The sequence below is a fragment of the Excalfactoria chinensis genome, chromosome 4, assembly GCF_039878825.1.
Source record: "Excalfactoria chinensis isolate bCotChi1 chromosome 4, bCotChi1.hap2, whole genome shotgun sequence".
Classification (NCBI taxonomy): Eukaryota; Metazoa; Chordata; class Aves; order Galliformes; family Phasianidae; genus Excalfactoria; species Excalfactoria chinensis.
The window spans coordinates 29992754-30005419 of NC_092828.1; the positions used below are offsets into that span (position 1 = coordinate 29992754).

The following is a 12666-nucleotide window of genomic DNA, read 5'->3' on the forward strand; positions in this document are numbered from 1 at the left end:
TGATCACTGAAAGCCATTCCAACAGATCAATAAGTAGCCAGATGGTAAAACTTAAGGAATCTGAGGAGCAGATAGAGCCACAGATTGACAGTGCATGTTTCTTAAGCAGCTTGCAAATGTGTTTTGATACATCAGCTGAGCTCTTAGCAATATAATTCAGCAAAGGCTTTATGTTCCCATGACCCTCCGTTCAGGAGCCACTCGCCCCTTCTCCTTGCTTTCACAGTGCCCCTGAGAGCAGTAGGTCTGGAAGGCAGCCTCCCAGAGGGAAAGAGGGGAGAGCTTCCAGACAGGGCTTGTACCTTCTTCCCATGACACTGAGACCAGCCTCAATGGGCTGTGAGAAGGGTGGGATGAGCACAACAAAGGGCCTGGAAAAACTGTAAAGATTTCAGTGGATGGGTGGCTCATTTTCTTGCTGGTGCTTTAGCTGTGTAAGGGGTGGGACTCTGAGCTCAGCAGCTTGGCTAAATGTTGGAGCTACGTGCTTGCAGAGGCATTTTGTAAGACCAGCTTCTCGGGCATTGGGCAGGACTGTGGATTCAGCAGCTTGACTCAGCTCAAGAAACCTGTGGGAGCAACAAAACAGACGAGCCGGTCAACATGAGCACGGCGGGAAAAGTAAGCGGGATTTTGTTTGTAGAAAAAGTTTCTTTGCTGCAGCTGAGTGATGCATTTTAAATGCAGTTTCTTTGCAGGGACACCATAAATACCAACAGGGTCGTATAAATGACAGTTCAGGAGAAAGCTGGTGCAGTAGAGCTGCCTTTCCTTGCAGACCACTGTACTCTCCTAGGAAATGGCTGCTAGGCTCTTCAAGGCAATAATTTCTATTTATTTATTTAAATAGTGAGACAACATAATAACGCTAGAGTAAGAATAATATTAATTTCAAGCTCCCATTGACTGTGTTAATATAAAATATAATGTAGTAAGTATTTGGACAAATTAATGTATTTATCAGCTGCACCACTTTCCCTTCTGAAATCTCAGGCTGGTTCCAACTATTTCTAGCTTTTTTTTCCATTTCATGTAAGTTTATTAACGCTTTGTCTTCTTTAGAAAACATTGTGTTAAGTTTTAGGGTGTAACTGTGTTAAGTTTTAGGGTGTAACTGTGCATATGTTACAAGCATCAAACAAAGGTAAATTCACCCAGTTCAGTTCTTTGTTCAGCCTTTGCCTGAGCATGATAAGGTGTTGTGGTGGAGCGACCACACTTTGTTTTCAGTGTATTTATCTCTGAGGCAGTATGCAAGTTACCTTGCAGTTTATGTGACCATGCAGCATGATCTTCCTCCTCTGTATAAGGGTGTGTTTCTACAGCTTGCTTTTCCTCTGCTGCCACAACTTGTAAAGTTGGTAGAAAACATGAGCAGAAAATATATGCTGTGACTGCAGTTAGTGCTTGCCATAATAGAGCAAGAGTGCTGTTGGCTCGTCTGGGGGATCCTGTTACAGCTGACAAAAGCTCACGGAGAGTCAGCCCTAGAACACAGCCTAGTTAACCGACATCTAGTTGTATGAGAGATTCATTTGCTCTTAGCGATCTGCCGTTATTGGCTATCTTTGCCCTTACAAACATTGCACATGCTTTGTGTTTGCAAATTGTGAAATCATTAGCGAGCAATGCGCAATAAAGTTCTTTTTCTCTTTTCAGGGAGGTTTTCTTGAAACTCTTCTTGCCCTTTAAAACGCAATCTTGCTTCACTTGTAATTTATTTATTTATTTATTTACTGGAAGCATTAGATTTAGTGCAGACTTCTCAGGTCTCTTTTTGAAAGCTTTTGCTCTTTCCCACTTTACATCTGGCTACTGCAAGTGCACTATTCTACATTGCAGGTTGGTTATTTCCTAGTACTTGCTTTCTTCATTACCGGTAGACGTTTTGTTGCTGGACACGCCTATTTTTACTTAGCAGCCTTTTCATATCAAAGCTTCTTATTGTTCTTTCCCAGAAGCGTACAGCACAGCAGTGTCACACTGCATGGCAGGGTCCCAGGTCACAAAGGATACTTGGGCACATGCTGAACTTCTGGTGTCATAGACTCAACTCTCTTCTGTTTTACTCGTGAGATAATATCACCTGAGCACTTGCAGTTAATACATCTTACTTAATGGAGTGACTGCTCCCCTTAAGGGAGATGTGGAAAAATCTTATTCTACAATCTGTAGCTGTGTGAAGTTCTGTGATAAGAAGACTGCACCGCAAAGGAACAGGAGCAAATAACAGGGACAGAGACATGAACAAAGTCGTTCATGATCCTGGTTGCAAAACAAACCCCTGACTTATGGACACTGACTTTGGTGTTGGTTGTTTATTTTTTTCCTAGTTTTCCCTGTTCCCCAGATGCGAGCAGGAATTCTGCCAGTACAAACGTTAAGAATCTGTCTTATTGTGGTGACCTTCTCATTACAACAGTCGCTCCCTTTTCCCTTGCTCTTCTTGCAGGTTATTAAATGCAAGGCAGCGGTATTGTGGGAGGCGAATAAACCATTTTCTCTTGAGGAAGTAGAAGTTGCCCCACCAAAAGCACATGAAGTTCGTATTAAGGTATCTAAAAAGTTTTAAAAAGAAGTGTTATGAGTTGCATTTAATGTTGCTTAGCCAGTTATCTCTGTAGCTTCGTAGGATGTGGTCTTGGAAAATATTCAGTAGGTAAATGGTTACTTTTCAGTGAGCTCCTGTGCAACATGCTGCAAGCCCTACATCTAATCATGTGTCTTTTTTGTCAGTCAGGTTTTCTTGTTTGTTTTGAACTACTTTCTGCCTTGCTTTGGATGCATGCTAGAAAATAGCACTGTTCTGCCCAGCAATCAGCGGGACTCCCAATACAGGGATGCACAGCAAGCATTCACAGAGGAGTCTTGCTTTGTACATTAGAGACATGCAAACAGTGAGGATCAGGAGTTGAGCAATTAAGTGTTTTTCCCCTTAGTTTTATTATGTGCATATGTAATTTTGGAGAGAAGCAAGGGAATGCTCTGAATACATGACATAACTTACGTATATGGCATGACATAGTGAAATGCTGAAACATTTCCACCTTTCTTCTAAATCAGATTGTAGCCACGGGGATCTGTCGCTCTGATGACCACGTGGTGACTGGTGCACTGGCTATGCCTTTTCCAATAATCCTTGGGCACGAGGCAGCTGGTGTCGTAGAAAGTGTTGGGGAGAAAGTAACTTCGTTAAAGCCAGGTAAGAAACAGCACTGCACACAAAATCTGTGCTCAGTTTTCAGACTTCTGTTTAAGTTGAAGCTTATTGCGTGTGAACACTTGTATTGCAGAGGGCTACCTTTGTAATTCTCTTTTAACACCTCTGTACTTCAAGTGTCTTTGTTTTCACTGGTCACAAGTATGAAGTCTGTCCAAAGCAGGTCAGTATATATAATAAGTTGTATTGGAGATCTCTGTTTTAAGAAAAATACATATTTTAAATTTCAATTACAGCCCTAGCTGCTTTTGCTAATAAGTTTTGGCTCCAGAACTTGATGCATCACTCTGTTGTGTAATGCCAGATACTGTGTGCTTCCAGGTGAGCTGGAACAGCAGCATGGGCTCATGTATCCACACACCACCCCCACCTGCCTCTGAGTTCTGAGGAGAAAAAACAAAACAAAACAAAACGCCAAGACCTGCAAAGTTGTTTTAGCAGAATGATTCCTAAGCCTGCATGTTGTGCATGTTGTGCTCTGAAGGTCACTTTCCACTTTTCAGTGGAAATCAGAAACCGGCTTTGAACACGTGGAGTATTGGCCACATTTCAGAACTGCCAAATCACAAATAGATCTGCAGCAGAGGTTATCAGTTTAGGAATTTATCGTACTTCATTGCTGTGGGAAATGGTAAAAGAAATAAATGGTTGCACAGAGAACAGGGGTTACTTTGTTAACTGGCATCATTGTACTAAAGAATCTGAGATGCCTTACCTTGCGTGCATCGCTGCTTCTCTGATAAATACTTTAAATAAGAAGGAGACTCAAGAGGGCCAGCAAATGAATGCTTATTTCCCATTTGTACCAACAGTTTACAGTTCTGTTATCTTAACACGCCAACCTCCTGTCCTAGAACGTGTCAGTTTTTATCTCAGTTTCCTCACCTGCATATTAGTTAAGTAGCAGATGCAAAAAGCTGCTGAATGAATACTTTGTGAATGGCAGTAACTTTGAAGAGTTAACGCATAGCTCAGTCTCACTGCTGTGAAAGACACCAGGGATTTTGTATGTTGAAAGCGGTTGTCAGACATGCATTAATGATGTCTGCTATGTCAGAGAGAGGCAGTGGAAGGAAATAAGTCCAGCACTGCACTCCTAATACCCTTTCTTTAGGAATTAAAAGTACTTGTTTTGTTTTTTTACCTGAATGCTTCTTGTGTGCCTGTTTGCTTAATCATTACTGTTTTCTTTCTAGGAGATGCAGTTATTCCACTCTTTGTTCCACAGTGTGGGGAGTGCAGATCTTGCTTAAGCACCAAGGGCAATTTGTGCATTAAAAATGAGTGAGTTTCCTAGGTTACTTGTAGCCCTTGTTTCAAAACTGACCACATATGACAGATCTAATTTGCCATTACGTCTGGTTATCTTTCAAACAGTCTTTCTTCTTCACCTACTGGATTAATGGCTGATGGTACCACTAGGTTTACCTGTAAAGGGAAAGCAATTCATCACTTTATTGGTACAAGTACGTTCACTGAATACACGGTAGTGCACGAAACTGCTGCAGCCAAAATAGATTCCGCTGCTCCTCTGGAAAAAGTTTGTCTGATTGGCTGTGGATTCTCAACTGGTTATGGGGCTGTTCTGCAGACTGCCAAGGTAAGCACCATAGGTGTTTCTGCCCTGTTCAGGATTGTGTGGCCTGTGAGCAGGGTGCCAGCATGGCAGCCAGCAGCTGTATGCTCTTTTTGCTGTGTTCAGGGTGGAAAGAAGATATTAGTTCTTTGCCTTCCTTAGTTCCTCTAAGGTATTTAGAAGTCTTTAATAGAAAATCCAATAAAAAACCTTATTGCGATCTGCTAAGTTTTCTTTCAGACCTCTAGCTTCATCAGTCCCCCCAAAATGTTATGACAGAGCCAATATATTTTACTGTAGCTTTAGGCTTCCTATACTCTGCAACTTTACAAGGTAAATTCGACGAATTTGTAGCCGTACATGAATGAGACTTTTTACAGCTGTCACTATTTCCAGTGGAGTGACACTACAGATCTTAATGCCACTGAGCAGGATAAAAATGATCCATTAACTTGAAGCTGAATACTGTAATGAAAATCTAGTCTTTAAAATGTATTCTAGGGATAATTTATCTTCGCAACATATAGGATAATAACAGTGTATCTGGTTATTGCGCTAGTTTACATGCGTAAGCAAGTTTCTTCTCAACAGGTGATCTCTAAGTTACAAGAAGTAGATTAGGTGAAAACATAGTAAGAAAATGCAACATACTTTATGTGGACTGTAATAGGATGTCGTGTTTATGTAGGTAGAACCTGGCTCCACCTGTGCTGTCTTTGGCCTTGGAGGAGTCGGTCTCTCTGTTGTCATGGGCTGCAAGGCAGCTGGAGCATCCCGCATCATTGCCATCGATATCAACAAGGACAAGTTTGCCAAGGCCAAGGAGCTGGGAGCCACCGAGTGCATCAACCCTAAAGACTTCAAGAAGCCCATTCATGAAGTGCTGACTGAAATGACTGGCCAGGGTGTGGACTACTCCTTTGAGGTCATTGGCCGTACTGAAACTATGGTATGCAAACAAAAGATGTGGTCAAAAGAGGCATTAAGTCATTAGCTGTCTCTTCTCTAAATCACTGAGCACCAATAGTGAGGAGCTGAGAACCACTGGCAAAGTGTTAAGCTAACTTGAAACCTGTGAAGCTTGTCTATTGGCCACTGAGATGCAGGGACAGAAGCATACCCTAAAACTTAGGAAAAGGAACTTAAATGTAGTACCTCGAAATTCTAGTAGAAAAGGAATAAATGCAGGGTGACTTGATTTCACGTAAGTCACTAAACTCACTATTGTTTATCCGGCAGTGTCTTATCATTAATAAGACAAAAGTAGAAAATAGAACAAACTAAAACATAAGAGCAGATACAATGGTATTAGCTGCAGAAACTGATTGATTTGGAAATGAAAGCTGATCCCTGAGAGAAGGAATCAAATTTTTGTGCCCCAAAGGAAGAATTGTATGACACTGGCATGTCCCTCTGTGTTTTAAATGCAGACTGAAGCCTTGGCCTCTTGCCACTACAACTACGGAGTCAGTGTGATTGTGGGAGTGCCCCCTGCAGCACAAAAGATTAGTTTTGATCCCATGCTTATCTTCAGTGGTCGCACCTGGAAAGGGTCTGTCTTTGGAGGTGAGGACTTGGAAACATGTGATTTGGCCAGCTTGTGAAACTTGTCTATTAACTTGAACCAAAGGGAGTTATTATTGATAGCTGGACTACTACTATTGATAACTAATTTACTAACAAAGCAGCACAAAGAGAATTCATGAACGTATGGTTACTGAAGAGTGGAGGAAAGAGAAAAACAGAGAGGGAGAGGGGAAGGAGAGGCACAAAAATGTCAACAATAAAAAAGAAAGAACAAACAGGAGAGTGAAGGAAAAACAAACAAACAAACAAACAGGTGAGGGGGCCAGAAGGATGGAAATCATAGATGGACCGGTGCGTGCAGAAGGAGGGGTAGATAAAATGGATAAGAAAAAGGAGTGAGAAGGAGAAAGATGTGGGTAAAGGACAGAGGGAGAAAAGGAGCATAAAAGGAAGAAAAGAAAGATGGGAAGAATGAAGAAAGGAAGGAGAAAAAGGAGAGAAAAGAAAGTGGGGGAAAAAAAGAAAATGAAAGACAGGAAAGAGCAGAAGAGGGAGTTATTAAGAAAAATGGGGCAAGAAAAAGATAAGGAGAGTAAAAGAGTAGAAAAGGTGAAGAGAGAAAAAAGGAAGAGAGCAAGCGAACACAGAGAATTGGGAACTGTAAAGGACATTCAGTTCAGACCAACCTGCTTGCCAGGCTAAGCCCCATTAAACCACCATCACTTGCAGTTGCTCTCTTTTCTGAGTTTTTCCAGAGGATTCCCACACTCAGCAAGGCCTAACTCACTGAACACAAAACCGAAAGAACTAAAGAACAGAGGAAGTTTATTTCCAGCAGCAGGTTTTCCCTTTTGCAACCAGTTCCTCTGGCACATTCAATAGACACCTGACTAAAAGAGCAAATGACAAATTAGGTTATTCTGGGAGAAGATCCTATTATTAGAGATAGAAGCAGTGCTAGATAAAGCCAAGAAACAAACAGACAACCCCTATTTTGCTTCTATGAAGTTTCCAGTCACCCACAGAAATGTCAGCACTGTAGTTTTTTTGGGCGTGATTTAGGGAATGAAGCATCAATAAACAGGATGAAACAGTATTGGGGAGGAAGGGGGGAGCTTTTGATTCTTTTAAGATTCAAATGTCAGAAACTTAGACTTGTACCAGTACAGTACTTGCTTGATTTGTCATACAGACTCCACTCCACTGTAGACTAATGGCACTTAGTACAGTACTTCCTCTTGGCACTCTAAATTACAAAGGTAAAGTTATACTGCAGTGTTTCATCATGCTATTCTGCTGTAGAAAGTATATCTAAGAATTTAAACCCCTATAAGTTTTATCTATTTTGACTAGCATTTAATGGTTCATTATCCATTGTCTGTGGTTTTCTTTCAGGCTGGAAGAGTAAAGATGCAGTGCCCAAACTGGTTGCTGATTACATGAAGAAAAAGTTTGTTTTGGATCCATTAATAACCCACACCCTTCCTTTCACTAAAATCAATGAGGGATTCGATCTGCTGAGGACAGGGAAGAGGTAAACTACTTAATTGTAGAAGCTGTTTATAAACAACTTTAAGAACTGCACAGTGAGACAGAGCATGACTTGCTCTGTGACAGAGAACAGTGAAAGCAATCCACAGTGCCCATTACTCTTGGCCAGAATAGTAAGTGTCCACGAGCGGCTGCTGTAGTAACAAACGGTAGCAGAGTTTTAGATTTTGGAATGTATTGGGTGCTTTAGTTCTTTCCAGAGGGATTTTTAGATTCTTCTTCCTGTCCAGTTGAAGCAAAGAGTCTCTGTGGCAGAGGGAGAAAAGCTCACACGGAACAGCAAGTCAGCACCCATTGGAAACAAGCACACAAGGAAACTGAAACCATCAACCTGCAGAAAGCATGGGAAGTTAATTCTAACTAGCTCTTGCTGGTTTACAATTTGGCCGTTATGCATATTTTTTCAAATATTTAGAGAGTCCAGCTCAGATGGTGCTTTTATGGGATACTGGAATCAGGAATATTGTTTGCTAGAGATGTTTGATGAGATTCACCACAGAAAAACTGAACATTCTCACTGGCATAAGAGGGAAGTACATCTATATATTTTAATATGTGTTCAGGCTACCCTTCTTGAAGGTTCTAGATGTTACTTGCAGTCTGAATAACTGCATTCATACTTACTTTTTACTGCCAGTTGCTAGCATTTTCCAGGCCCCTTCATTCATTATCTATGCCTGAAATCAACATAACCTGCTTGAGAAAGGAGTCAGAGTAGAGCTAATTATTGTCTTGCATGCCATTTATAATCAGCAAAAAGAGAAACAAATAGCCTCAAAAAGTGAATGGGAATGTTAATACCATGGTGGTAGGTTTTTTTTAGATTCATTGTGGCAGGTGTCTCTACACTGACAGCTTGTTTTGAATGCCTTCTAAGGGAAAGAAGATGCTTTCCATTCTAGTGCTGATGGTCTCACTACCCTGTTCTCCCTTCTTTTTCCTCATTCGATACTGAGTGTATTTAGCTTGCTGGACTTTGCTCAGCAATGTACCTGAATAGAAGCAGAATGTGAGCACATAACAATCAAGGCAATGAAATAAACAGGACTGAATCAGAGCTCACAGTGAGGATAGGCCCATTTCCTCCGAGGGGACATACCAGCCCACAGTAAGCTTCACCATCCAGAAGCTACCTCTAGAGCCATTGGGAACGGGAGGGATGTACCTAAGGATTCCACACAGTATCTTCTTCATCATTTTAGTACAGCTAGGGATGGGGAGGGGTAGACTACTCTGGGTGTCAGTGATAGACTGATTTTCAGAGAAAACAGCCCTTTGTATAATCACTAATTTGTCATTTTATATTGCAGTATTCGCAGCGTCCTTGTATTGTAATTTTCTCGATGGCTTAGCAGCAGTGCAAACTTCATTGTGCTCCAGTACAACTGATACAAATCAGACATTTCTGAAAGTGTCACCACTGCCTTCACTTAAAAGGATCAAACTCAGCATCAAGACTTCAAGCAAAGCACTTAGAATGGAAATAATAATCTTTCCTCCCATCTTTTGTTCTTTATTCCTGCTTTCAAGTTTCTGCATCGTAATGCGTATTTCTCTTAATATCCAGAATTGATATTACAATCTGTGCTGCTGGATCAGGTGTTATGAAAGGTTTGGCTTGGTTTCTGACCTTTGATTGTGAATACTGAGCAATTGGGAAGAAACAAGTGACAGGTGACAGTCTGCAAAAGATAAAACTAAGAATCTTATGGCTTTTTCTGCATTTGTAATCTGGAAACAGGAACAAAAGCTATTTCTGTCCAACCACTGCACTACAAAACCTGTTCCAAACAGTGAAGAGAAAAAATTAGCTACTATCTATCTCAACATCTCCCCTAGGGCACCTCTGCACCATTGCAATGCAACCCAGTGGCTGCCAAAACAAATACAGAATCTGGCTGCTTTCAGCAACCTCAAAGCTGGGACGGGATCTGTGGACAGAGATCTTGTAAAAAAATGGTCAATATCGACTTATCTTTTTAAAGAGATGATAGGCATTTCCAGTAGTCCTAAGTACAAAAAGGCTTGCTCAATAGCTGGGTAAAGGAGATTGAAATAAGGGGACAGAGAAAACAACAACTTACGCGTGTGTGTCAGCAGAACAAGTTGTTGAGCAGCCCTGCAGGGTTAATGATTTGAAGACAGGTTTACTGAGAGATTAGACCTGTCAGAAGGAGCTGCTCAAACATATATGCTTCAATAAGCTCAGCTTGTGCAGCAATTAAAACATCAAGGATTTCTTTCTGTGGCATTAGCTGTGCGGTCAGGTCCAAAGAGTTTTGTGGACCATAAAAGCAGTCTAAAGCACATTCAGTGTCCATTTCTGCTGTCCTAAGTGCCAACAGGTTTGGAAATGCCAAGGGCTCAGACACCCAACAGCAGCATGGCAGAACTTGATCATCAGCACACAGATGTTGGGCTTGAACAGCAGGGCAGATAGTGTGTGAGAACCACAGCATGAACGGGATCACTGACATGTTCGTTCAAAAGAGAGGGGAAGGGTTTCAGTTCTACTTAATTGATCCCCCCATCTGTAATAACTCAGTAGAAACAAGAGTCGAATATTGTCTCAGTTCTCAGTAGCTTCTAAAAAAACATTTTCTGTGGAGGCAAAACTTTTCTGTATCAGCTAAGATGAATCTTAATCATGAACTCAACAGAAGGAAAAAAAAACAACAGTTTGATTAAACCTAGCTAGTGGGAATAGAAAGTAATTAATTGACCATAAGTACACCGATGTTTGGCTGAACTGGTAGGGCTGGGAAATGGGCTGTTCAGCTGTATTGCCACAAAGCAGAAGCCACTGTCACAGCACAGGGCCACCATGCCTCAGGAGACAGTTTGACCAGCTGTCAGGCCCATTAGCATTGCCATTCTGTACCGCGGAAGCTAGAGATCATGCTTGGGTTGTAGAAGACCTTAAAGATCATCAAGCTCCAAACCCCTGCTGTGGTCAAGGTTGCCACCCACCAAACCCCTGCTGTGGTCAAGGTTGCCACCCACCAGACCAGGACCCCATCTGCCCTTGGCTTGAACACCTTCAGTAATGGCATATCCACAGCTTCTCTGGGCAGCCTGTTCCAGTGCCTCTAAGTAAGGAACTTACATCTAAAATCCATCTTAAATCTCCCATCCTTTAGTTTCAAGCTATTTTCCCTTTGTCCTATCACTGTCAGATTGTGTAAAAAGTCAGTCTCCCTGCTGCTTATAAGCACCCTTCATCTACTAGAAAACTGCAGTGAGGTCTCCTCAGAGTCTTCTCTTCTCCAAGCTAAACAAGTCCAGCTCCCTCCCCCTTTCTTTATCTGAGATCCAGCAGTTCTGCACCCCTCCTTTACTGGGAACCCCTGACCTAGACACAGTACTCCAGATGGGACCTCACAAGGGCTGAGTTGAGGGAGACAGTCACCTCCATTGCCCTGCCAGCCATACCTCTTTTGATGCAGGCCAAGGTACTGTTGTCCTTCTGGGCTGCAAGTGCACACTGCTGGCTCATGTCCAGCTTTTCATCCACCAGGACCTTCTCCTTCTCCACAGGGCTACTCTCAGTGGGCATTTCTCCCAGTCTGTACACATATCTGGGATTACCCTGACCCCACTTCAACACCTTGCACTTGACTTTGTTGCACTTCATTTCATTAGGTTCTCATGGGCCCTCTTCTCAAGTCTGTCCAGGTCCCTCTGGATGATGTCTCTTCTTCCTGTTGTAACAACTGCACCACTCAGTCTCATCAGGCAGTTTGCTGAAGGTGCACTTATCTTACAGTCTAGGTCACTGATGTTGAAGTGCACCAATCCCAACCTCCATCTGGACATAGAGCTGCTGACCACAACCCTCTGGCTGTGACCATCCAACCAATTTGTTTTTCACCAAATAGTCCAGCCTCCAAATCTGTATCTCTCCAATTTAGAAATGAGGATGTGGTATGGTACCATATCAAAGGCCTTGCAGAAGTCCATGTAAATTACATCAATTGCCTTTCCTTTGTCAACCACTGCAATCACTCAATCACAGAAGGCCACCAGGTTGGTCAGACATGATGAATCATAGAATCCTTAGAATTGGAAGGGACTTCTGATGGCCATCTAGTCCAACTCCCTTGCAATGATCAGGGACACCACTACTAGATCGGGTTGCCCAGGGCCTGATTCAGCCTTGCCTTGAAAATCTCCAGGGACAGGGCATCAGCCAAATTGCCAGGTAATCTGTTTCAGTGCCTCACCCTCCTAACCGTAAAATATTTTTTCCTTACAACTAACCTAAATCTACCCTCACTGAGCTTAAAGCCATTTCCCCTTTTTCTATTGCCACAGACTCTGCTAAAAAGTCTGTCCTCTTCTTTCCTGTAACTCTCCTTTGGATACTAACAGGCCGCTATCAGGTCACTTTGCAGCCTTCTCTTCTCCGGGATCAACAGCCCCAGCTCTCTCAGTCTGTCCTCATAGGAGAGGTGTTCCATTCCTTGGATCATTTTTGTGGCCCTCCTCTGGATGCACTCCAACAGGTCTATCACTCTCCTGTACTGAGGACTCCACATCTGGATGCAGTACTCCAAGTGAGGCCTCACTAGCACAGAGTAGAGGGGCAGGATCACCTCCATTGACCTGCTGGCCACATGGTTGGCTTTCTGGGCTGTGAAGGCACACTGCTGGTTCATGTCCAGCTTCCCATCCACCAGCACCCCCATCTGAATGGCATCTCATCCTTCTGGTGTGTTGACCCCACAGTTTGTTGTCATCAGTAAGCTTGCTGAGGGTGCACTCGACACAGCTGATGTCACCGATGAAGATA

At 42.6% G+C, this 12666-nt stretch overlaps 1 protein-coding gene across 1 annotated transcript; it reads left to right on the forward strand.

Annotated features, from left to right (window-relative positions):
• The first annotated feature begins 486 nt into the window (after window positions 1-486).
• Window positions 487-9370, forward strand: LOC140251380 (alcohol dehydrogenase 1). Its single transcript, XM_072335087.1, has 9 exons — window positions 487-621; window positions 2453-2554; window positions 3064-3202; window positions 4417-4504; window positions 4598-4820; window positions 5485-5745; window positions 6227-6362; window positions 7719-7857; window positions 9185-9370. The coding sequence occupies exons 1-9, from the start codon at window positions 604-606 to the stop codon at window positions 9207-9209; spliced, it is 1131 nt and encodes a 376-aa protein (XP_072191188.1). The 5' UTR covers window positions 487-603; the 3' UTR covers window positions 9210-9370.
• The last annotated feature ends 3296 nt before the right edge of the window (window positions 9371-12666 follow it).

Coding starts and splice junctions, on each gene's coding strand:
- LOC140251380 (XM_072335087.1), top strand. Junction 2,555..3,063: donor CACATGAAGTTCGTATTAAG/GTATCTAAAAAG, acceptor CTTCTAAATCAG/ATTGTAGCCACGGGGATCTG. Junction 7,858..9,184: donor CTGCTGAGGACAGGGAAGAG/GTAAACTACTTA, acceptor TTTATATTGCAG/TATTCGCAGCGTCCTTGTAT.